The sequence below is a fragment of the Microtus ochrogaster genome, chromosome 4 (assembly GCF_000317375.1).
Source record: "Microtus ochrogaster isolate Prairie Vole_2 chromosome 4, MicOch1.0, whole genome shotgun sequence".
Classification (NCBI taxonomy): Eukaryota; Metazoa; Chordata; class Mammalia; order Rodentia; family Cricetidae; genus Microtus; species Microtus ochrogaster.
Genome location: NC_022011.1, coordinates 86,301,366 through 86,327,896, shown reverse-complemented (window position 1 = coordinate 86,327,896; position 26,531 = coordinate 86,301,366). Strand labels below are relative to the sequence as shown.

The 26,531-nt window shown below is 41.2% G+C and overlaps 1 protein-coding gene across 2 annotated transcripts in view; it reads left to right on the top strand.

Moving 5' to 3' along the window:
- The window catches only part of Ccdc141 (coiled-coil domain containing 141), a 152,643-nt gene that overhangs the window by 108,646 nt on the left and 17,466 nt on the right, over positions 1 to 26,531 (top strand). The window contains exons 12-20 of one of the 2 annotated variants that reach the window (XM_005346624.3): positions 733 to 912; positions 4,750 to 4,929; positions 5,577 to 5,702; positions 7,452 to 7,640; positions 8,605 to 8,784; positions 10,723 to 10,872; positions 19,196 to 19,336; positions 20,461 to 20,655; positions 22,922 to 23,105. In XM_005346624.3, coding sequence (XP_005346681.1) covers positions 733 to 912; positions 4,750 to 4,929; positions 5,577 to 5,702; positions 7,452 to 7,640; positions 8,605 to 8,784; positions 10,723 to 10,872; positions 19,196 to 19,336; positions 20,461 to 20,655; positions 22,922 to 23,105 — 1,525 coding nt within the window. Of the gene's footprint in view, positions 1 to 732; positions 913 to 4,749; positions 4,930 to 5,576; positions 5,703 to 7,451; positions 7,641 to 8,604; positions 8,785 to 10,722; positions 10,873 to 19,195; positions 19,337 to 20,460; positions 20,656 to 22,921; positions 23,106 to 26,531 lie in introns of those variants that run through there. The other variant, XR_003376853.1, reaches the window with a different exon arrangement.

Here is a 26,531-nt window from a genome sequence, read left to right as displayed (position 1 = left end):
GCGATGAAAGGAGACAGAGACAGAGACCCACATTGGAGCACCGGACAGAAATCTCAAGGTCCAAATCAGGAGCAGAAGGAGAGAGAGCACAAGCAAGGAACTCAGGACCATGAGGGGTACACCCACACACTGAGACAATGGGGATGTTCTGTTGGGAACTCACCAAGGCCAGCTGGCCTGGGTCTGAAAAAGCCTGGGATAAAACTGAACTCTCTGAACATAGCGGACAATGAGGACTACTGAGAACTCAGGAACAATGGCAATGGGTTTTTGATCCTACTGCACATACTGGCTTTGTGGGAGCCTAGGCAGTTTGGATGCTCACCTTACTAGACCTGAATGGAGGTGGGTGGTCCTTGGACTTCCCACAGGACAGGGAACCCTGATTGCTCTTTGGGCTGATGAGGGAGGGGGACTTGATCGGGGGAGGGGGAGGGAAATGGGAGGCAGTGGCGGGGAAGAGACAGAAATCTTTAATAAATAAATAAATTAATTAATTAATTAAAACAAATAAATAAACTTATCAACTCACTTTGCCACCCAATGGAAGTCCTGTATGTGGGTTACAGAACCAGATTTCCATGTTTTTCAGTAACCTGAAAATAGTCACTGTTTATTTAAGGAATGCTAAAAGTGTAGTTTCCACTTAATTTTATACAGACTTCAAATGGAGTCTGTGTTCTTTCTACTTAATAAATTTCTTTGCTCTCATCTTCCTCCTCTTTGTTTCAGGTGGAGGAGCAGCTTCAGAGACTAAAGGCGTTTTATCTGACCAAAGTCCCTCCTACCGATGAAGACGATGCTGAAGTCAAGTACTGGTCCAGCTCTGCTGAGAGGAGATGGCAGTTGTTTTTAAAGAAGAGCTTTGTGACCCAGGACTTGGGACTTGAGTTCCTTAACTTAGTAAATATGGTGAGAATAACGCTAAGTGAGCCAATGCCTTTTGTAGATCTTAATTCCTCAAAGTCAAGATCGTACATTCCAAAGTTCAGCTTGTCCATTAATCGGCCCTGCTGGCAGAGGGAGGTCTTTTCAGCTTCACTCACGCTAGACTCGTTCTGAAGCCCAACATTTATAAACCTTGGGGTCACGGAGCCCTTGTATCACAGGAAAACCATTCTAGCTGTTCTGATTCAAATGCTGCATATAGGGTCCTCAGAAGTCTGTCCCAAAGTCCTGAGTTACATCGTTGACAGCAAGGTCTTTAAAAATTCCCAGGGACCAAAGGAAATAACTGTGATAAATCTTTGTTCTAGAGAATTTCTTCTTATTTTAACAGATCCTCTTTTTTAAATTATAATTTTTAATTAGCTTACAAAATAGTAGGTTTCCAAAGATTGATTTTATTTGCTTAAAATTGCGTCCAACCTTTTGTTCTCCCTGCTTCCCCGCCCCCCTTCAGCCTCTTGACTCCAGGGTTCCCCCCCTCTGTGTTCACACTGTGTTCTATTACCCCCCCCCACTTCAGCACTCCCTAAGCCCTAGTTGCCCTGAGTTAAATAAGCAAAATATCTTAGAACCTTTACACAGCCGCTCATCCACCTGAAGTTGCCTACAGAATTCTGACAGCAAAACTACTTCACTTCCCCCTCAGACCATGTGAATTTTCCCAAAGAAACAGTTCATTATATTGTTGGGAAAATGCTAGCTGTTAAAAAAAGAATGTTTTTAAAATCTTAAGTAAGTCCATCATCATCTCTGGTTCCAAGCTTCTGTAGCAGTGCAGACACAAAACCATTCGTAGGTAATTTCTCTTGTGTACGAAATTCTACCCAACTTTGAAAGCCCTTGCTATGTTTAACATGAGTCTTTTCTACAACTGCATATTTACATACTTATCATTGATGGTGTACTTTAATTTCTTCCTTCAGGCTGATCTGCTTTGCCAAAATTTTCTACTTGCTAATGCCATTCATGAAATGGAATCAGAAGCTAAACTACAACCAACCAGGATGTTTTCTTGTAGTTGAAACATGAGGGGGCTAACAGTTTAAGCAATGATCTCTCCTTGCTGTTCTCTAAATAGAGTGGTGAGCCACTGCCACCTGTATGACCTCCTTAATCCTAGCTCCAGTCTGGCCAGGGCTCTCTATACCAGCCCTTTAGCGTTTCCATAAAGACATAGTCTATGTTTCTTGCCTGATTTCCTTCGGCCTTAGCCTACGATTCATCCTGTTAAGCTAATTTGGGTCTGTCTACTCTATTAACTGTTTCTCTTGGGTTTCATTCTGTAGATTTATCACAAGCCATTCCTTGATAGCTGTAATTACTTCTTTAGCAAAAATGTCTGAAAGGAAGATTGACATCCTAATTCCTGAAGTAATCTATCGATTAACAGTTAAAATAAAAAAATGCAGCCATTAATGCTTTCAATATATCTTACCCTAATCACCACTGTATACACACACACACACACACACACACACAGAGAGAGAGAGAGAGAGAGAGAGAGAGAGAGAGAGAGAGAGAGAGAGAGAGAGTTTCATAATGAGAAACTTCCTCATTAAGATACCCGAAGGGCTTACCCCCCATACCCTATAAGACACTTAACCATGGTTTGGCCCAACTCCTCCGAGTCCAGCGATTGAGGCATTCTTCTCGAGTGCTCTGTAAGCAGAATCTAACCACCCTGACTGTCTGAGTGAAACTTATCAGTCTGATCCCGAATGACCCTCATTTGAGAATCAGGCCATTTCCCTTTCTCTACTATTCCAAACCTTCTTTCTGTAGATGTTTAAGGATGACTGACATTTGCCATTTTCTTGAGAGCTGTGATCTGAATCTGGGACAGAACTCATTTCGCAGATTCAGGTTTTAACCCTCTCATCTTTTTTCTTGGTTTTAACTTTTGTTGTTTGAAGAACATTCGTGATCAGCCTGTATAGAACCAAAACATTCATTAAATAGTTATAAATTAGATACCGCCCTTCTTAAACACCGGAAAAATATTGTCAAACAATTTATCCATGTTCCTACATACTTGCTTCTCTTAGTATAACTCATAACTCCCTTCATCTCTAGCTTAGGTGATTTTAATTTAAATTACAAGGGAATCAAGTCATTTGCAAACTGTGTATTTTTGTGTGGTCACTCAATTGCTGAATCTTAGAAATCCTTTCAATTCTGGAAATGCCAAGTGGTCTAAAATGAGATAGAGTTGTTGATGTTTTCCTTCACCTTCAAGCTGTCTTGGTCCACATTAATCTAGGGTGTTTAGCATGTGCCAGAGTTACCTCTGTCACCTGCATCTAGAGGTGTTTCTGCTGTATGGTTTTTCCTCTTGCCTTTTGATCTGCAACCCTGTCTTTTATCCAAGTTGTTGAATACTTAGCAAGTGTTAGGTGTCACTCCTGTATAAATAATCAGATAGTGTTATCTTCTTGTGGGAAGGGTTGCAGCAAGAAATGCATCCAAACTCATAACTTGAATCTAGGTCCAAATGAACAGGCTGCTATGAAATCCCGATTCTTAACTGTTCCTGGAGATAGCTCATATCTTCCCACGCTTCTTGATAGTCTTGTGCCTTCAGTTCATCATTGTTAGCATTTCAGTAGTCGTGTGATAAGTTCTCTATTAATAAAATATTAAGTCTACATAATAATTAACTTCACTGATGTATCGACATCCCGGTAGGTGAAATTGCTGACAAGGATGCTTTTCCTCTCCCTATCTGCACAGCAGCAGTTTTGTAAGTGCACATTGATGTGTGGTGAGGGGCTTGGTTACAGTAGAAAGATGGAAGCTGGCTCTTTCTATTGAGTTGGGTGTGTTTCTGTGACTGGTATTTAGAAGTTCGAAATTGATGTTTTTTTTTTTCAATATAAAGTTCATCTGAATCAGATTAATTGACTTTAGCCAGAATTCTGGCAAATGAACTTGCTAGCTCATTAGTTTGCAGTGGGGAAAACTGAGAATTCTGTCGAGTGTTAGCCTTCTTGCTACCAAGGCATCCAAAAACAAAAAAACAGCAAGAGAACAGAGAACAGTACAGGACTGAATATACATTTAAAGCAAATGGGTAATTTAATGCCTTCTTTAGACTGCATGACCACACAATTTTCCATGTGGTATACTGAAGTAAAAGGATGATAGGTTTACTAAAGAGACTAGGTTTACTAAGGAGACTAGGTTTACTAAAGAGACGAAGGGCAAATGGTTGGTCCCCTGGAGTGGACAAAACACCAACTCCGCTGAATACAGAATCACTTCTTGTATCCTGCTGGCTAACCCTCAACACGTCTTAGAGTAGCCTGCCTTTTCTAGACCTTACTCAGACCACTGTAGGCTGATGACTGTAGTTGTCTTCTATAAAACACAATTCCCAGATAATATTGCATTGAATAATATTCTATACTTTAATAGATTCTTAATAATATATCAAAGCTATTCCAACCTTATTTATACCATATATAAACATGTAGTGTAGTTTTTCCCACTGTAGTTGTCTAATGTCTTTAATAATTTATTATATTTTATAAATCACAGTGGCAGAGTTTATCCTTTTATTACTAGATGCCCTCCTAGGCCACTAAAATACTAATGAGGTCTTTAAAGATCTTGCTGTTTATATGCAAGCAGAGAATATAGGTCTAACCACAACTGTGCCTCTGCGCACGAGACCAGGCTTATCAGTCTAAACTGTATCCTGCCCTGGTGTGATAAAGTATTTGCCACCTAAAATAGCTGAATGCGAAAGAAAAATGTGTCTCTTAGGACAGAAAGCCATTACATGGATTATTAATTCAACAGGCAAAAGAGAATGAGATATTCAATGCTAAAGATGAAATGCGTGTCATGAAGAACACTGTGGAAAAGCAAACAGCCGGGAGGGAGGAGCTCAGCCGTCTTCGAATGGCATGGTACCTCAAAGCCAGCGGAGGCAAGCCTGTGGGGCAGCAGTGGGAGACCTTCAAAGAGAAACTGAAAAAGGTAAGAGGACGGGCTGGGCACTGGCAGGGTAGACTGGTTGCCTGGCATACATAAAGCTCTGGGTGTGAACCTTAGCACCAAAACCAAGAGACCAAAAGGAATGTCGAAGGCTGCCTTTCAAAGAGTAAATTCTGATACGTGCAAAGTTGTAGAGTCTCAAAGCCACCCAGCATCAGAAGACACAAATTGTGTGGTTCTGCTCATTTGCAAGCATGGAGTCAAATTCATAGAGATAAAGGTCGAATGGACGCTCCCCGGGGATGCAAGAGGAGAAGAGGGAATGGGTGGGGTGTTGCTTAACAGGATCTGTACAGGTGGATGAGAGCAGTCTGTATGCTGATGGTGCTGGCAGCTGCACAGTAATGTATATGTCTTGATGACACTTCATTGCACATTTAGCAATGATAACAACTGTGCAGTTTGTTATATGTTACCATGGTGAGCAATGGTAAAAATTGTGCATGTTACCATAGTGTGAAAAAGAACAACAAAAATAACACAGGAAATGAAGAGCCTCGTGTGACCTCACTGGTGAGGTCAGAGTTTACAGGGGGTCAAAAAGCGTCATGACATACCATGTCACCACCGAAGTGACCACATTGCTGAATTGTCAGAAACACGTTCATAATTGTCAATGTCTGTTTCAGACTACTCACAACGTAAAACTTCTCCACGAAGTTCTTATGCCCGTCTCTGCCCTTGACCTTGGAGGGAGCCTCCAGACGATGTCAGATCTGCGAAGAAGGTGGAATGCCATGAAGCCCCAGCTTCAGGTGAAGATGCGAATTGGTGGTTTTGGGTGAATGGAAAATCGTTCCCAACTCCCCAGATCCAATAAGCTTCCTTTTTCTTCTAAAAAAGTACCCTTTTGATCTAAAAACCCCTGTATTTTCTTACTATTCCCCTATAAATTATTGTATTGATGATACCCAAACATACTGAATCCTGAATATATTTTCATTTTACCTACATTAATTTATATTTCTAATTGATTAGTATATTCACCTTACAGTTCCTGACTTAGGGAGTGTTTTAAATTACAACATCTCAGAACAAAATCGTCAACCTCTAACCTAGAAACTCTGTTGTCATTGGTACCCACATCACTGAGCTGTCACTGCTGCCACACACCAGCATCCCAGCTCCTACCGCACTCCCTTCCTGTCTCCATAGCCTCCACCCTGTGTCCCTGCCACTCCTGGACACAACCGCCAAGGCTGGTTGACTGTCAGAGCGCCCTCCGTGGACTCGGTTGTTTACTTATCCATTTATTTATTTGTTTTGTTTTTTTTGAGACAGAGTCTTATGTGGCCCAGGCTGATATCAAACTTGCTATATAGCCAAGGGTGACCTTGAACTCTTGACCCTTTTTTCTCCATCTTTCAAGTCCTGACTCACAAACATACACTATTGGATTTGGGGGTTTTGCTAAAAAACTAAGATGCATCTAACTGCTACCACTTAATATGTATTTGATTTAAGGAATTCCAGAGTTAGAGGTTTTGAGATTACTGTGGGAAATATCTAATTGTAGGTTCTGTTAAGACAAGACATATATGAAATACAATCACTACACTCTGCATACATATATATAGCATCACTACTGACAACAAACGCTCCTATTCCAACTCCCAATATGTATCAACTAGCCCAGTTTGCTATATCCTGTGTGGTACACGTACTTATCTTTTGGTGTGTGTTTGCATATATGCATGAATTCTTATTTAGGATCCATGGCTAAGGTTACTTAGCTTTGTCGTCTGTCAACATGATGTGTTTCATCTGTTTGGGGTCCATATACTTGATTTGAACTTGGCCATCTGATGCAAGTCAGTCTTGTGAAAACCATCTCCTACAGCATTTCCTTTACTTTTTCTTTTGATACGAGAATCCTCTCCCGGGATAGCAGTAGAATTCTCCTTAAGCAATTTGCCCTTTGCCAGCTCTCCTCGAGGGTGGGGATTCCTAAATGAAATGTCCGAGCCATGGGGACTGAAAGGGAAGGCAATTCATCCCTTCTCCGTGCGGTGGCTATTTGTGGAGTATGGCATGCGCACTTTGAAGGCGTGTTTCTTGTGTGCCGTTTAGCTGGTGGCTCATTCTGATCATTCTTTCATTACAGAGCACACGTAATTCCCCTGGTGTATTTTTATACTCATCTTCTCAGCGTCCTTACCATACTGCACAATCCTACGCTATATTAAATATCAGAAGAGGTATATTTACTTAGCTGAAGGCCAGTACATTTGGCATATCGTAGACACGCATGGCTTTCCATTTTACCATGCATCTTCGAAACACCTGCCTTTCCCCTGCCGTGATGTTTATGAAGTTCTGAGAAGATGAGAATGGAACAATGCATCTCGACGTCTCCACCATTAAGCACAGACTCTGGGTTTTGAGGAGGCTCCTAAGCATTTGTTAACAAATGAGAGAATGGTTCATTATTTAGATAATCAGATTCTCCTCTGTCCAATAAAAACTCAAAGCTGCACTTCTTGCTTCTCTTTGATACCTTTCAGCAACTGTATGACGAGGTTCAGCATATCATGAAAGAATGGGAAGTGTTAAGTGGTCAGGGAGCCCCTCTGAAGGAGAAGTCTGACCAACTGAGGGACTTAATCCACCTCCACGAGAGGCAGAGAGCGCGAATCCGGGATTACGAGGAAATCCTATACAAAACAATCCAGTTCCACCAAGTCAAGGAGGAAGTAAGTCTTACTGTGGTAGCCCGAAGGCTGCAGGATTTTACAAGATTAAATTCAGATGTTATTATTATGCACTAAATGAAAACCAAATTGCTTGTCTTAGTGTAAGAGGTTTATCCACCCTGGCGGCTAATTTATCTCCCCCTGGACCTCCATCCTGCTCCGTGCTCCAGCCAGGCTCTGCTCTTCTCCTTCCTGTGAGCATGGCACATGTTTTCCTACATCCAAGTCTCGGCGGCTGTCAACCTGCATTTCCTAGCGGATGCTTCTCTGCTCTTTGATAGAATAAACCTCATGCCTCCTTCCAGGAAGGGCCCCCCACCCCGTCTCCCTCCCAGTGATTCTTTCTTCTAAATTCCCACAGCAATCGCTAGTCCTTACGTCTAGCAGTTCTCCATCAGGACTGCTAGTTTTTAGTTTTTTTTTTTTTTTTTTGAAACTAGATTTTATCTTCCCAACTCAAACGTTAGCTCTTGGGAAGCGAGGTGATCAAAACCAAGTTCTTTCTTTCTTTTTTATTTTATTTTTTCATCTCAAGAGCCTGTCAGCATGGAGCACTCATTGTTTACTGGTTATTTCACGGCTGCTCAAATGCCAGCTCAGAGGCTCCAGCACCCTCTTCTGGCCTCTGAGTAGCTGTGCATTTGATACACAGACATGGGCAAGCTATACTCATACATTAATAGGGAAGTCTTTTTTAAAATAGTTTTTTTGAGTTTCCTTAAATCACAGACCAAGATCTTATTAAAGTTTGGAATTATGGTCCTGAAACATATTTCCCTCTTTTGTAAAACTTAGGATGTTAACCGATTAAAGTAATCCTATTGGGTTCATAGGATGGCAGCATGTGTCTGTTTCCATAGGACTAATGGTTCAGCATGGGCTGGGGAGCATGTCAACACAGAAAAGCCCTGCAGAAAGCAGTCTTTGGAAAAAGCGGGCTAAGTGCTAATGTTCTGAATTCCAGCTGATGCATTTCATCAAATCGAAGGAACTGGAGCTTCTTGCGCAGCCCACGGAACTGGAAAGTTCTAAGGAGGTCCAGATGCAACTGGACCGTGCTCAGGAAAGGCAGGCCTATGTAGAGCATCTCGGTCGGCTGGCCCTTTCCCTGGGAGTGGACATCATTTCATCCGTTCAACAACCGGTAAGCATCCGGGTGCATCCCTGCCGCCTCCCTCTCTCGGCCACATGGGCTATAGGGTGAAAGAAGCAGGCAGATTGTTTAGTACATGTTAAATCCGAATTGAGGCTTTCCTCGCACGTGCTAACCAAGTGCAGCATTATTATGCCATCCCCTAGTCCCAGTATGTTAAATTTAAAAAGACATGGAATCATTGGAGTGCTTGTGATCTCCAAGTTTCCACCACTATTAACAAACTAATAAAATCTAAGGAGAAAATCTGAGCATAAAACCGTATTTGATACATATTATTCTCATGTGAATTTAAAATGGAGCCGTGATCTCAGATGGATGTTAGGTTCTGCATTTGAAATGCATCTGAGGCAACTAAGAACCTAAACTTCTCGCTTTGATTTGAAGTAAACTATACTGTAAAAGCTGACGTTCAATGCCCTTGTTGGAAATTTCTCCATATGTTCAGAAACTGCATGGGCGTGTGAGTCTACCTTAGAAACTACGGTTAGAGAAATTTAAAACTAGATCAAGTATTTCTGAGAGAAATTAACCACAACTGAGAAACATACAAAGTAGGATATACACATTAGATTTCAAAGATGTCTGATCAAAAAGATCTTAACGCTTTTATATTAGATATATGTTGTAAAGGATAGTATTTGGACACACATGGTTAACTGTGTTATGAGGGTTAATTTTATTTATTTCTTATTTATTTTTCGATGAGACTATTGGTTTTGCTCCTTTTTTATTTTATTTTATTTTTTGAGACAGAGTTTTTTTGTGTGACTTTGTGTCCTAGAACTCACTCTATGGACTAGTCTGGCCTCACAGAGATCTGCCTGCCTCTGCCTTCCAAGTGCTGGGATTAAAGGCGTGCCACCACCCGGCTTCAGTGAGACTGCTGGAAGTTGTTAGTTATGGTTCATACCACATCTCTACTGTACAATGGTGCTTCGGGATACAGAGCCCGAAGACCACTGGGTTCCAGAGTCTTGCCAGACCAGCAGCCCCATTGTATAGAGGAAGAAGCTGAAGCCCAGAGATACTGGGTAATCGTCCATACAAGTCCATAGTAGAGGGGTCCAGGCCCTCTGCTTCTGACCCGGGTTCGGGCACCAGTTGTTGCATCCGCTGTAGATCACTGGCCGGATTTCCACAGGGGAGTCTAAAAGAATAGGTGTTTCCTGATCCAAAGTCCATGACTAGTACACTGGACTCTGGTGCTTTAAAAATTCTCCAATTCGTGCTTTGAGGGTAGAAAGGATATGTTTTCTTCATTATTAATAAGAACCACAGATCCAGTTTCATTTTAAAGTTCATTTAAGATACCTGCCAGGCTACATGTTACGTAGCGAGCCTAGCATCTACCCTTTAAGTAAGTAAAAGACAGAATATGAGAATTTGTTGCTTTTAATAGAGTCCGCTTTTGCCAGCGCCAGGGTTTTCTAAGGGGTTTGATTACATTTGTGAGTTTATTTTTTAAAGTAAAAAGAAAGGAGGATCTCACTTTGCACAAATAACGTAAATTGTTCCCTAGCCCTCTCTGGCCTTGGTGCCAGCATCCCCTCAGTGCTAGACAGAGACTGGAGCTTAACGAACCTGGGGTGAAACTCTAGTTGACGAGAAAATTACAGCGCCGAGGCAGAATGTTCCTCATGCATATTTTATGCTTTTCAAAGTAAAAATTAGACCTTATCATGAATGGCGTCTCTGAGGAGTTGGGGATGATGATGAGATTCAAGAACGGAAATGTCTATTCCATAATGTTGAATTTCTGGCTTCTTTCTAAAAAAAATAAGATTCAAACACGTTTAGGGTAAAATAAATCAGGACCCTATATGTCTTTCAAAGCAATCTGTGAGCATCATGATACAGGCAAATGCTATGTGGTCACGTGGCCGTTTCATAGCTTCCCCTTATTATTTCCACACCCTTCATTTCCAGAACTGCTCTAATATCTCTGCAAAGAACCTACAGCAACAGCTGGAGGCCCTTGAATTGGATAGCAGGGAGTGGAGTGCCAGCGCCAAAGAGTACGAAAGGGTCCTGTCCTGCAGCTTGGAGTTCTGCACCACCCGAGAGGAGATCAATGAGGTGGGCTTTGCAAAAGGACACACTGAGCCCAAAGCGTGTGTCTCAGTGTCTATGAATATGCATGCATGCTTGCACACAGATGCACACACATACACAGAATCAGAACACTTCTTACCCATGCCCTTTTAGTCTCAGAGGAGCCTTGGGGTGCCCGAAGTTTAAATCAACTTCAAACTCCCAAATATGTTGAAGTCAAGATGATGCCAATGTATAGAAAAACCTCAGATACTAGATTGAGGGTTTGGGGTAATTTTTTTCCTTGGTGTGTGTGTGTGTGTGTGTGTGTGTGTGTGTGTGTGTGTATGTGTGTGTTTCATCCTACTTGAGTGGACACAGCTTATTCAGGGCACACAAGACAGAGTGGCAGAGCCTTGTGTGGCAGCTTGCTCCAGCCGGCTGACGTTCTATTTAAGTAGCATTGACTCAGGGTGAAGGAGGTGGTAAGGACGGGGAGCAGGCTCTTTGCTTGAGAGACCACAGGGTATTTTTCCAAAGTCAAGTGCCTCGCTTCATGTTGGTGTGAACAGGTGGCTCTTCTGGCAAAAGAACTAGAGAAAAAGAAAAGAGAGAAGGGGCCTTCCATCGCCCTACATCCCCAGGGACGCAATTTCTCCTTCCCGCCATCAACTGTTCTCAGCTGTGACATGTATTAAGCCCCCCCCCTTCACTTCCAGACCCTACCCCCAGTTTCTTTCATGCTATGTGTGCTGATTGTCTAGTGCTGAGCATAACGGTCTTCCACCCATGGGCTTCCTCTAGGGAAAACACATCAAGGTCATGACTGTTCCACGTCTGTCTCCCTTGGGAGTGAAACCTTTGAGTCCACTAGGAAAATGGCTGAGGAAAAAAGCGGCTAACTAAATTTGTTGAACTTTTACTTTGTGCCCAGCTGCGCAATCTGGGTCCGCTAGGTTCTGAGACTCATTAACTCGCAGGTTAAAGGATGGGTAATTAAGCTTTAACGGTGGCCTGTGCTGAAGCACCTGCCCTTCCTGCAGATCACAGACAGGGGCAAGAGGGAGCATGAGAAAGAAGGCAAGAGGAGATCAGGAGGGACTGCTGGGATCCGGTCCAGTGGGAGGAGTCAGGGAGAAGCAGCTGGCTGGCAGGGCTGTCACATCAGCAATGCTGTCCCGCAATGTACGCTCTCTCTTCTTGGTCTGGTTCACATTCTGGTGGATCCACCCTGCAGTCTACCCTCTGCACAGGGGACAGCATCTCCCAGTTCCCTGTGCCATGGTCTGCGCCTCCCTTAGGTCTCTTTACTCTTGATCAAGAGTCAATCAGCCGGGCGGTGGTGGCGCACGCCTTTAATCCCAGCACTTGGGAGGCAGAGGCAGGCGGATCTCTGTGAGTTCGAGACCAGCCTGGTCTACAAGAGCTAGTTCCAGGACAGGCTCCAAAAACCACAGAGAAACCCTGTCTCGAAAAACCAAAAAAAAAAAAAAAAAAAAAAAAAAGAGTCAATCAGAACTTCTTGTTCTCCCAGGGTTATAAAAGATCTGTGGCCATTTTTAAAAATGATCTTTCTCTAAAATTTCTGTCTCCTTTTCCTCTCCCCCACCTCCTTCATCTTTCTTCTCGTCATTTTTCCTTTCTTGCTTTGCCCAAACATCCCTTCCTGCAGAGATGGAGCAACCCTGCACCTACAGAGAACACCAACGGCACTGACTAATGTGTTCCCAGTCCCACTTAACTGGGTTTCAATGGTCCCCATGAGCTGTGGCATTTATGAGGCTGGGTTCCCCTGCCCAAGCCTTTCCAACAGTTCTATTTATGGGGACAACCTCATGATGAACTTGCACTTGGAGCCAGCCCAGTTGACAGATGACCCTACCAGCCATAGTAGGGACACTCCGTGATTGTCTGTACCACCTCAGGAATGAGCAAGCAGATACACACGGGTTTGGTTTGGAAGTCAGGTATCACTTGACCATAGTCTTACTTACTAAGAGATGTGTCATTCTTCCTTGCTTCTGCTTGTAATCTAATTAATCTTTAGGCTATGCTTTGATATTTGAAAGACCTTTGAAAAACTTGGGTCTTTTTTACTTTTATTTTTCCTGTTTGTTTGCTTGTTTTGGTAGCGACGTGACAGGCATGTTGAAGTGTAGCATCCATGTGCTGGATTTTACAAATGCCAAATTAGTGGGAGCCCCTTAGTAAAATAAAATGTAGACATACCTTACTCTCCTCTGAACTGCGACTAGGAGAAAGGACCCAGTTGATGGTTCCATGGTGGCAACATCTGGCATCTAGATCTGTTTGTCTAGACACGGGTATCTAGAGAACTACACAAAATGAAGTGAAGCCAGGCAAGGTACCACAGGCCTATTTTCCTAGCACTGGGGAGTTAACAGGAAGAGCAGGAGTTCAAGGCCAGTCTAGGTTACAGAGCAAGTTCAAGGTCAGCGTGGGCTACATAAGACCCCATCCCAAAACAAGCAACAAGAACTGACATGCAGGGTATTAAGTTTTTTTTTTCTGTTATAAACTAGTGAGTAACATTTTTGCCAGGCAACTAGATCGTGCTTAACATTTAATTTTTAGAGCTGATCGCAAAACATAGTTTTAGTCTACGACACTGAGTTGCAATAGACTCGGAGAACATCTGGCTTTAACATCTTCATTTCTCATATGAGAAAAGGAAGGTGTGTGTGAGAGAGAGACAGACGCATATTAACTGTGCCCTAGAAGACTGAAGAATGTCTGTCTAGAGTCTTTGGGGGTCAACTTTGAGCCAAGACTCATCTGAACCCCAGAGTGCTTGGTGTGTGCTTTTCCAGAGTGAGCCGTTCAGTCAGTGTGTGGAGTCTCGTTCGACCATTTCTGGTCCCGTCTTCCATACATCCATTACGAGATGTGCCACACTTGATTTGCTTCTCTTGACTTTGCTGGAACTAGCTTAGTGCTCTTCACTTGGGTCCTTACGGGAAGACTTTGTGCTTTAAGGCCTTGGAATGGCAGCTGCTCTGAAAGCGGTTTAAAAATAGGATGTGATGTTCTTTAAAGACAGGCAACCATGCCTTTTGTGTTTCATTATCTTTGCATGTTGTTATGCATGGTGAATTTTTGAAAAACGCGTTTTCTACACATTTACCCATGAGATACACAGCCATCAAACTGCCAGATTTTGAGGCATCTTTCCCACCCGTTTCATGCAAGGATACCTTTTCATGCGTAACTACTCAATAGCATTGCCTTATCTTGCCTGGCCTTGTGAATATATCATTAATACACAAAACATTCTAGAAATTTCCGCAACTATTGCAGTGCTGAGAAAGTGTTTATAGCTACATTTAGAAAGGTAGTATGCTAGTAGTCACATGTTTTTTCTTCTTGCAAGCTGACCAAAAATAAAAATAACATCTCATTTACATGAGGATGGTAAGGATTTATAACTTAAGGGCTCAGATTTTGTGTCACAAGCAATGGCTTTTCTGGGAAGAACAGTGATGACAGGATCAGGCTGGTATCCATTTTCTCAAACTAAGTTTACCACGCTAAATTTCCAGACAATTATGTTGCTTTACCCTGGAAAGTCTCTTCTCGGATAGCAACATCTTTTCTATCAGAGGTTAAGAAGGAAAGGATTTAGCATATATATTCCATAAGTCAGGCATGAATCCCCCAAATTCTGTTATCAGTTTTGATGATTTGCCATCTGAGAGCCAGGCACACCAACTGATAAGAAGCAATGGATTATAATTAAGAATCAGGGCTTTTCCGAACACATACACAGCAGGATGAAAGAAAACCACTTACCATTGTTCGGCAGAATGAGCAAAGTTAGTCGTCATGGCAGGGAAGAACACAGAAAAGTTTGCATAGAGAACAAACCACCTTGTGGGACCATCACTGTGGAAAAATACAGACAATATTCATTGTTCAGATTTGTAATCCAAACTTGCTCTTTAAAACATACTAAATTGTCTTCATCCAACAAATATGTTTAATGTGACTACCGTGAGCCAGGCTGTAACACTACAAATGTCCACAGAAAACTTAGACATCTCGAGACAATGAAAACCCACATGGCACCCCACAACCAAACCATAACCATCTGTTCAGCAGGCCCCAACCCAACTGCATTTGCGTGGCCTGTATAAGTGGACAGGAAAAATTACAATTTGTTCGGAAAATGTTCATCCTGAAGGTTCAAGATTTTAAATTGTAGTATTTGATATCTGTAAAATACCCCATAGGATCTTCTAGAAAGTATGGAAAGCTCACATTTAAAATTATAGTAAGCATACCCCCAAATAGAACAAATAAGATTATTAAATTCATTCTGAAGATGCTACACTTTCAGGATAATGTTTATTGCCGAGACTGACTGCAATTTGGAACGGGTCTTTGCTTTCCAAGTTGTCCCCTCCCTGTTGCTATGTGACTTGAAGCTGAGGAAGATGTGCTGTGGTTACTAAATGGAAGAAGGCCAAGAAGACTTCTCCAAAAATCTGTCCAGCATAGAGACCCAATGCCCTCCATTAATATTTGTAGCAAAATCAGGATTAGATTTTGAGTCTTCGGATGTCTTCGTTTCACATTCAAGCGTCTCTGGGAGGTGGTGCGTTCCAGCCTTCCATTACAGAAAATGAGCCTCAGAAAGCTCTCTCATCTGGAAGGGGCAAACGGAGCATAAGAAATGGACCTTGTGAAGTGGATGCTGGAGAAACAAAAACTGACTGCTCATTTTGGATTTGGGGTGTTAGCCAGAAGTATGCCGTAGTTCTAATGCAAGATTTTCTTTGCAAATCTATTGCCTTTGGTTTTAAATAGCCCGTGTCCCTAACACCAGTTGGCCTCGCCAGCACCAGACTTACACATAATACATTCTTGTGAAAGTGGCCTTCACCAGCTTAGTCAAGACTAAGAATAGCAAGCTAGCCTGGCCTGCCAGGAGCCTCTTACTCTTCTGTTTCCTTAGAAGTTCTCTCGTTCCTACCTCTGAGAGGAGACTTATCACTCGCTGGGAAGATTATGACGAGGATAATTTTTGTAGTTTCCAAAAGACCAAACCTAGTTTTCAAATTTTAGTATTTTTTCTAATTATAGCCATGTAAATGTAGTCCACTTGTTCCATGCACATGTGGAAGAGCTGAACATGTTCACAGAGGGAAGAATCAAATCACTCAGAGAAAATGAGTCCTAACATTCTTAGTGCATACTAATGTTACTAATGTGAACCGTACCGTTTAAAGATTTTGAATGAATAAACTATTTCTGTCCCCAGGCTGCTGGCGTGTACGGCTGCTTACAGGCTCAAGCTGGACAGCTGTCTTACCCGTCTCCTCCATTCGCCACTGATGATAAGCTCACTAAAGTTAGAAACAGCTGCAAGGGCATGATACCCAGGCCAGTAACCATAGCGCTCTCTTTCTTTAGAACAGGGAAGCCGAGTTATGTGGGGTTTAGATTCAGTTCTCATACTGGAATGTGCAGGTTTGTTCATGCTGGAGGTGGTTCACCCATGATCCCTTCTGCTTGTGCACTCGGTAGTCTTGAATTTGCATCAGGAAAGGTCCAAAAGCTTAGATTTTGACTGAGATTTCCAAGGCGACTCAACAAGAACAGTGCCAGCAGCTCTGTGGAGAGATCTTGTGTGTCAGAATGAAGCTATCACGTTTCACATACCCATAGCGTCACGAACATTCTTTGGCCTTACAAATCGTCTTCAGTGGAAATGCATGCATGCCGATGCCGAAATGGGGTTGTTCCTGCACGTCATAAATCTGATGTTTGTCATCCAGAGTAAACTAGAAAGCTCGTGCTTCAGAATGAAAGTGTTAGAATTCTATCTTTCTACATGTCTCATACAGCTTTCAAGTAGATGTTAAACCTTCCTGTTTGAAGGAGCAAATAAGACCCTTTGACTATCAAGTTGATTGTAGAACTTTCCTTCCTTCCTCTAGACTGAAGTCTGTAATACCATGGGGTAAGGTAGAAAATTGTGTTTTCTGGTACTTAGCTACCAGTGTGTACTTTTGTTCCGTCTGTAATGTTTATTACTTCACCCTATTAATTTAATGTTGTGTGTGTATGATGTGTGCATGAGTGTATATGTGTGTGTGTGAGTATAGGTGCTGGCATATGACATTGTGTGTGTGGCAGGCAGAGGAAGCCTGGGATGTTAGTCCACTCCTTCTGGCTTGGTTGAAAGAGAGTCTCTTTGGCTGTCTATGCAGCTGCGTACGTCAGCCTAGCTGGCCCAAGAGTTCCTGGGAATTCTGTCTCTGCCTCTCATCTTACTTTCATGAGCACCAAGATCACAGACACATGCACACATGCTAAAATGCTTGGTTTTACATGGTTCTGGGGATTTCAACTCAGGTTCTCACACGCATAATCAAGCTCTTAACCCACTGAGCCATTTTCCCAACCTTTGTTGTTTGTTTTTTTTTGTTGGTTGTTCGTTTGTTTTTGAGACAATTTCTCACTGTGTAATCTGGATTGTCCTTGGATTTGTGAGCATCCTTCTTCAGCCTTCTGAGTACTGGGATTATAGGCGTGCACTCTTGCAGCTTGAATAATTTGGTTGTTAATTGTGGTAAAATTTTGTAGCATTACTCTATCCTAACCAGGTTATGTGTGCTTTCTGTGGTATTCAGTACATATAGCTCAGCATGCAGCCGGTGCACCCTCCATCAACACACATTATAGTCGTCTCAAACAGAGTATCTACATAGCTAACTGCCATTGAAGGAGCTTTTAAGTAATAATCTCTGGCTGCCTCAGAGAGGGCATTTATTAATTTATAGTTGCAGATTGCAATTTAGGGATACAAAAAGAACCTACCTCAGTTTTCTATTAATAACTCACCATATAGTTCCTTTATATTACAGTATCATAAAATATACTCATCCATCCCTTCCTGCTAGAATTAACACATATGCATTAAATTATCAAATGTCACAAAATATAAATATTTAATGGATATTTCATAAGTATACCAGCTTAATAGGGTATTTTACTATTTCTTGGTCTCCTGATAAAGAAGTCATTTTCAAAATCAGAAGTTACAGCTCTTCTGACCCTTTCTGGACACTGTTGGTTTATCTGTTAAAGTGGTTTTATGGTCGCTGTTCTTGGTTTTGTCTGTAGCTTAAAACTAATACTCAGCAATGTCATTTTTTATGTAAAAATCGATAGTGGTTGAGTATAAGTATGTCCTATGCAAAAAAAGTATAAGTATAATAAGTTATACATAATCAGGTCTGCTGGGGCCTTGGAGAGCCTCAAGAAGAGTTAAAGATAAAGTCATTGTTTTATTTCTACAATATGGAAAATCTGGAGTAAGCATTTTGAGGAAGCATACATTTTCTAGGGCAGATGTATTTTTCTATATTATGAATCTAAGATGTAACATGTGCATGGCTTTTATGTATTCTTGGGTAATTTGTTTGCTATCTTTGAGAAGACTTTTAATGTATTTCTAACTTTTCTTTTCCATCACTCAGATTTATCAACCATGACATGATTCTTTCTTGTTGTAAAAATTCCCATATAATCTTAGCTTTTATGTTTTCTTTGTGCTTCCCTTTGCTGATAATATGAAGTGTGAGTTGCCTGGAAGTACACTTAGCCTTCATGAATATGTAGAAGCAAGAGAAAACAGAATATTTAGAAGTGCCATGTTGCTTAGAATCTTAGTGCATTGATAAAGACAGATTGTCGGACCATCGTAATATGTCCTATTTATACATAGTCAACATTGCCCTTGGTGGCAATGACACTCACCTTGGGTGTTTACTTGTATTTTCAAAGTTAATGTTCAACATATAAGAAGTGAAACTCATCTAAAATTTGCTTACGGAAATAACTCTTGCTGGGCAAGTAAATCTCCTTTCTCACTAATCTCATAGACTGTACTAGCAATTCTCAAACTCAAGCCCTCATTGACCTCTTCATCGTGAACAGCTCCTTGGAGCCTTAATAATTTTCATACATAATGACTGAGAGAGACTACCAGGATATGGAAAGATCTGGAACAATACTAGCATACAGAAAATGGAATGAGCGTCAAATTTTGTGTCAAATAAATACAAATAAGACAGTTTGAGTTAGCAAAAGTTTATGTTCAGGATGTTGGCTATTTTCTTGTTTGGCAACCAATGTGGCCATACTGAGTTTGAGATCATATATCAGAAAGTACTCTCATCACGGGATAAGAGTTCGCATAGGAAATCCAGTTTTGACTGAAAGTATTCTGAAGACACTTTAAGGGGATGACTGTTTGGGGCTATTTAGTTTTGTTCATAATAATGAGTATTGTCTTTCTAATTGTAAGGAAATTATAATTTTATTTTTTATTAAACTGTAGCTCAAAGAGTCATTCAAAGATATAAAAAAGAAATTCAACAATCTGAAGTTTAACTACTCCAAAAAAAATGAAAAATCTCGAAACCTAAAGACTCTTCAGTATCAAATCCAACAAGTTGACATGTATGCTGAAAAAATTCAGGTAATAAAGTAGTGTATGAGTGTGTGTGTGTGTGTGTGTGTATGTGTGTGTGTGTATGGTTATTACAATTAGTACAAAATCGTTACAGTCTAGGCATAACTCTTTATAACAGAATTGAGATGGAAAGGGTGGTTTTCTATTTTTATAATAATTCGACTTTTTGAATGGGATAAATAATATTTGATGTATCTCATTTTCCCTTTAAAAATAACTTTATTCTCTGTAAACCAGAGTTGGTTTTCCTGGAAATATTTTAGCTATTTGCTTGGCATGCAGTCGTGTGATGCTGGTTTTAAGTGGACCAACTTACAGAGAAGATCTCCTTGAGTAATTTATGGCCGCATTCTTCCCAGGAAACAACGTTCATCATCTGAAACCGAGCTCACCTTCACTCTGTGAGCTTTCTAGCTTATTCATTCTTTAAATTTTAAATAATTTCTAACTGACACATGAAGACAGGAGAAATGTGCATACCTTGGGGTACCATGTTTTGTTTCAGTGCAGGAGAATGTTGCAATACTATTTAAACCAGACTAGAGCCATCTCTACAGATACTCATAGTTTATTCTGGAATCATCCGAGACCCTTGGTCTTGGCTATCACTGTCATCAGTATGTCACCAGCAGGAACAGTTGCCTTGTAGCGACGGCACAGCAGAGCTTCTGATCCCATCCCTGCAACCTCACACCAGTGATGTGTGTTGAGATGTATGTATTGGACCAGTTTCTGCCAGACGCACAAGGCCTGTGCATTTCCATGCCTCCCCAACACATCTCCATACATGTGCCCCGTGTGCCATGTGTGCCCTCTGCCTTTTTTCTTTACTGCTCTCACACGTCCCGAATGTCCAGCACAGATTCCAGAGCTCCTGATAATTACATACACACCTTATATTATTTCTAGGTTTTCTGCTTATTTGCAAATACTGATTGAATAGATTGAATAAAATATCTTAGAGAAAGACTATTCTTTCCAAAGTATATTTGCAATAATTATAATTTTAATATTTCAGAATGGTAAAAGCAGCAGGTTTCTCTGAGTTACTCTGTTTTACTGCTAGCATCATATGTAAGAATATAATTGCCTTTTAAAAACCCCTTTCTACTCCTCCCCCCTGCCCACAGGCTTTAAGGAAGAAAATGGAAAAAGTTAATAATAAAACTTCTGACTCATTCTTAAGTTATCCAAGTAATAAAGTTAACATCCTTTGGGAAGCCATGGAGGATTTGCAAAAGCATGTGAATGACTTTGATAAAGTTGTGACCGATTACAAGGTGAATTTGGACCTGACTGAACATCTCCAGGAAATACTAGAAGAGGTATCTTCTTGTTGTGATTATATTCTTCCTGTAATGTTACTTCAAAATATATTTTGTCCTGAGCATAGTCAAGAACTCTTTTGAAGACAGGGTTTCTCTGTGTAGCTTTGAGCCTATCCTGGAACTTGCTCTGTACAGCAGGCTGGCCTCGAACTCACAGAGATCTGCTTGTCTCTGCCTCCTGAGTGCTGGGATTGATTAAAAGGCATGCACCACCACAACCCAGTGTACTTAATCCCAGTAGTTGGAGGCAGAACAGGGAGATTGCAAGTTCAAATACAGTTTAGGCTCCATAGTAAACACTGTCTCAAAAGAAAAAAAAGATCCTATTTCTTCTAAAAATGCTTTTTTAAAAAAATTAATCTTTATTTTTATTTTATGCATATGAGTGTTTTGTCTGTATGTATGTCTCTGCAGGGTATATATGCAGTACCCGTGGAGACCAGCAGGGGGTATCAGATCCCTCTGGGACTGGAGTTACAGCCAGTTTTGAGCTATTGTGTGGGTGCTGGGGACTGAACTCAGATCCTTTGGAAAGGCAGCCAGTGCTCCTAACCACTGAGCCATCTCTCCAGTGCTGTACTAGTTACTGCTGCCACGAAAGCCATGGTCATGCTGCTCTTCATTATCGCTTGCAGGGCCATTCCCTAAAGTTGAATCGCCAGGTCAAAGGCCACAGGGATTTTGTTTTTCTGCATTATATAGTGGCTCTTCCAAAAGCTTTGATTGATTTATTTCCTGCATTACTGCAAGAGTTTCCATTTCTTTGTAACCTTAACTCAAACTCCAACCACTGATATTGCAGTCACTGCTGGAAATCAGTTTCAATGTTTAAGTGGTCTGTTTACTTCACAACATTGATGATAAGTCAGAAAAACTGATGGGGAAAATCTCAGGTGCTGCCCTCCTGGGCATAGCCTTGGTGACTGCCAAGGGCATAGTAGTAGGTCCACCTAAAATTCACGACGTTTGACAAGGTCAATACATTGACTCTTACTTCAGATCAGAGAGGCCACACCTGAGGGTTTTAAGCTTTCTTTGTTCCCTCTTACTCCTAAATACAAACTTTCTTTCTGTCCTGCTAATACTGTTGAGTGTTTGGACTGAACACCACATTATGAGGCAGCTGATTTTTCTTTGATACATGATGTACAGGTTTGCTGAAGCTTCTTGATACTGTCTTAACTGGCTTATCATGGAGTCCTATTTTACTTTCTTTCTTTCTTTCTTTCTTTATTTATTTATTTATTTATTTATTTCCCAGCACAAATGCCTCTGGCCTGGGGCAGACAATTCCTCCTGTCACAGTTACTTATTTTTAGTGAAAAATTACTTCATACCTCCACTGTGCTTTGAAATAATGACCAGTTCTATTTCACAAAGGTAGAATTTTTTTCTTTGGATGGTGTTTCCTGGATCCATGCTCTAAATTTTATTATAAGAAATTTGATCATGAATATATTACTAAGAAAAAAATTTACTTATGGGCTTATTAGCAGTGTTTGGTTGTTGATTATACTGGATTTTGAATATTGTCCAGCCAATGTTTATAAACCTTTTAGTACCCAAATGCTTTTGCTGATTGCTCTTAGAACTTATTCTACATTGTCTTAGGAATTATATTTTAGACAAATCTAAGAAGGCAGGAGAATCAAAGCTATTTCCATTCTTCTGCTTTCTAATTATTGTATATATTTCTTTATTATACTTTAAAAATATTTGCCTTGGATGTCTTAGTTAGGGTTTCTATTGCTGTGAAGAGACACCATGACCATGTCAACTCTTGTAAAGAAAACATTTAATTAGGGTGACTCACTCACAGTTTAAGAGGTTCAGTTTATTGTTATCATGGTAAAACATGGCAGTGTGCAGAAAGACATGGTACTGGAGAACTCGCTGAGAGTCCCACATCTTGCAGGCAGCAGGAAGTAGTCTCCATTTCACGTGAGGGAAGCTTGAGCAAAAGAGACCCAAAAGCCCGCCTCCACAGTGACACACTTCCTTCAGCAAGACCACACCTACTTCAGCAAAGCCACACATCCTAATAGAGCCAGTCCTTTGAGGGCCATTTTCTATCAAACAAATCCATTGGGTGTCTAAATGAAAAGGTATATGACTGTGTGCTGATGTTTTCTTTAGTAAGACTTGAGAAGTTTAAGGCTACCTGGAGTTTGAGGTAAGCAAAATGTGAAATGTCATTGGTCAACATGAAGAATTTCAAAAGGACACATCTCTTTAACCTGTGATTTCTTCCATTTGAATACAGTGTAACTTTTGGTATGAAGACGCAAGCGCCACAGTTGTAAGAGTTGGGAAGTATTCCATGGAGTGCCAAACAAAGGAAGCTGTGGAGATCCTCCACAGACAGTTCAACAAGTTCATTGCTCCTTCGGTGCCTCAGCAAGAAGAAAGGATTCAGGAGGTCATCGACCTTGCTCAGCGATTATACGGTGAGTTCTCAGGTGATGCTCACAGATTGCCGCCAAACAAGTCTATACTGAACCCAGTCCAACAGGAAGGAGATCAAGGCCCCCACTGTCCCCACCTATTCCAAGAAAAATCTTAAGATCCGTTCCACATCCAGCAAAAGTAAGCGGCAGAGGACAGAACGGAGGGCAGAGCGCCCCACAACAGGAGATGAGGCCTGGGGTTTAACCATCTTGTATCAGCCCTCCTTCTCTGTTCACTTTACAGTCCACCCTTTCCATTCTTCTCCAGGGCAGCAAAACCAGAGCCAGGCTCTCTAGACAAAGAATGTAACATCCATTACAGTGAGTCCTTGAGCAGGAGGAGATTCAGCACTAGCTTGCACAAAGCTTACCTGAAACATTATCAGTCTCTTGTTTCTACGAGAGTTTCATGTGTGGATTTGAGACATGGGTAGAAAACTCTCCTTCATCGTCTTCTTGCCTGTCCAACAAATGGGAAAATTCTGTCACCTCATGACTGCTTTCTTCTCCTCCAGGGTGAGGAAAGAGTCACCTGGGTGACAGTGCTTGGGGCCCTAAGGACACTTCCATGATGCTCTAATGTGGTTCCTGAGAGACAAGGAAATCCCCAGTGACCAGGCAAAGGCATCCTAGAGGAGACATTAGTAGGTGGTTGAGAATGCATCCTCTGGATGCCCAAAGCTGCTTCAGGCAGACACTCAGTCTACAGCACTCTTACTCCCCGATAGGCACAAAATGCTTAGCGACATGGAGTGCACTGACTGCCTAATAGGAAATCCTTAAGAATAATTTGTTTATTAATTTTCAAAGTAAAATAGTAAAAATAACAAGAACACTAAAATATCAGCTGGATGTCTCTCTCTTAGCATGGTTGTTATGTGAGCGTGCTACAAATGAAGTCTTCAGGGCATCTCTAGCACTGTGGGTGTCTGTCGCGATTTTACGTTCCACCTGATAGTGTAGACACTTCTTTGTCTGTTTCGTGTGCTGGTGGCCGAGGGGAGAATGTAATGTGCTGTATTCCAGCGCATGTTAAATGCCAAAGCGTGGCAAGAACTCACAAATACCCCATAAAATCACCTTCTACAAACCTTGCGAAGTTCTGACGCCTGCCTTGTTGAATGTTCTGGTTCTTATTACTAACTGATATTTGCAGGAGTTAGTTGTTTGGATTATCCTATTAGAGTATCATCTCCAAGAGAGATGAAATCTCAGCTATTAACTCAGAGTACCATATCACATACTGAGGGTTCTGTGACTGTTGCAAGAATAAAGGAATAACTGAATATTATCATTGAAAATCTAGATTTTATGAGTTTCCACACATTTAGCATAGAACTAACACCTTTTAAAATATTTTATTTATTCTGTGCTTGTGTGTGTGTGTATATACATAGACTACATGGGCCATAACACATATTTAGAGGCCAGAGGACAAATTGCAGAATCAGGGCCCTCCTTCTACCAAGTGAGTCCTGGGAATTGAATTCAAGTCACCAGGCTTGGCAGTAAACACTTTAACTCACTGAGACTTCTCACCAGTGCAAGGATCTAACCATCTTTTATGCTGCGGTACATAATTACTTTAGGAATATGAAAAGTCTTGCAGACAACTAAAGCATTACTGATCTCCGAACTTTTAAATTTTACATTTATTTGTGGGTAGAGAGATAGATGTCTCAGTGGACATGAAGAGGTCAGAGGGGCAACCTGTGGGAGTCAGTTCTCCCCCTTGACCATGTAGACCTGGGTCACCATCTTCTTGATAGACCATGTTCTACTTCAGGTCACCAGGCTTGAATGCAAATGCCTGTAGTTGCTCAACCATCTGCCCAGTCAAAGTGCAAATCAATTTATCCTAAAAACTAATTGTGAGAGCCTCCTATGCATCAGGAGCTGTCCAAAGTGTTTGTGTGAAATTCAAAGACAGTATCATTCCTATAGTCAAGAAATATGGTCTAGGCCTAAAAGCCACCGCATAGCAAATGCTTGTCCTTTATTGCATGTTAACGTTATCTTCTGTGCCTGGTGTTGGGGGTTGAATTTGGGGCCTTTCCTGGTTAGTTTTTTTGTCAATTTGACACAAACCTAAGCATACTTGAAAAGAGAGAATCTCAATAGTAATTGCCTCCGTTAGATTGGCCTGTCGGCATGTCTGTGAGGGCAGTTTCATTGATTTTTGATTGATGCGAGAGAGCGAGCCAAGCTCTCTGAGAGTAGTGCCATTCCTGAGAAGGGGAGCCAGAGTTGTATGAGAAAGGTAACTAAGCAAGCTAAGCAAGTAAACATGTCACCAACATCCTTCCATGGTCTCTGATTTATTTCCTGCCTCCAAATTCTGCCTTGGCTTCCTTTAGTGCTGAACAGTTAACTACAAGCTGAAATAAACCCTTCCTCCTCAGGATGTTTTGGGTCAGTATTGTATCACAACAGCAGATGAAGAAAATGGCCCCACTTACCCTATCAAACTCTCAACCACTGGGTTACATCCAAAGCCCAGAATGAACATCCTCTTTTAAGAAACATTTGTTTCCAGCTATTGTAAAGGGAGACTACTTGTTCGTTTTCCAGCTGCCCAGACCTGAATAATCACAAAGAAACTATATTAATTATAGCACTGTTTGGCTTATGTGTCAGATATATTCCTAGCTAGCTCTTACATATTAAATTAACCCATTTCTGTTAACCTATGTATCACTGCAAGGCTGTGGCCTACTGGTAGGGTTCTGGCAATAGAGAGTCTTTCTCCTCCAGCTACATGCTGTCCCCTTGACTCTGTCTACCCTCTCTATATATTTCTTCCAGCCTGGCTATATTCTGCCCTGCCATAGGCTAAAGCAACTTTATTCATTAATCAATAAGAGCAACACATATACAGAAGGACATCCCACATCATTTCCCCTTATCTGTCTAAATAAAAGGAAGGTTTTAACTTTAACAAAGTGAAATTACATTTAACAAAATGAGTATCAAGCAAGAATTACACTTTCAATATTTAGTCTATTTGTATCTGGAAAGTTTCATATCTAATTTATCATTTATCATAACTAAAGAAAACTGTAACTATAACTATCTATCTTAAATTCTTCAAAGACTTCAGAGGAATAATATTATGTAATTAAACAGTAAGTGCACTGCAAGCAACTTCCCAAACTTTAAAATTGATAGAGATATCTGGCTGCCTGGACAGTCACCCAAAGTTCTTCTGTAATGTTGGGGCATCCATCTTCAGCCTACAGGCCCATAATATCTGGAAGACTTTTCCACAAAGCAAGAAATTTCAAAGATAATTTTGCCTATATTAGCAGTTTGTCAGTCACTTTCTTCTGTGTAGTAATAGGAGCCGTGGGCTGCTTCCCGCCACCCCGGCCGCCTGCCCGGCTAGCTTATGCCCGAAATAACAACACACAAACTGTATTCATTTAA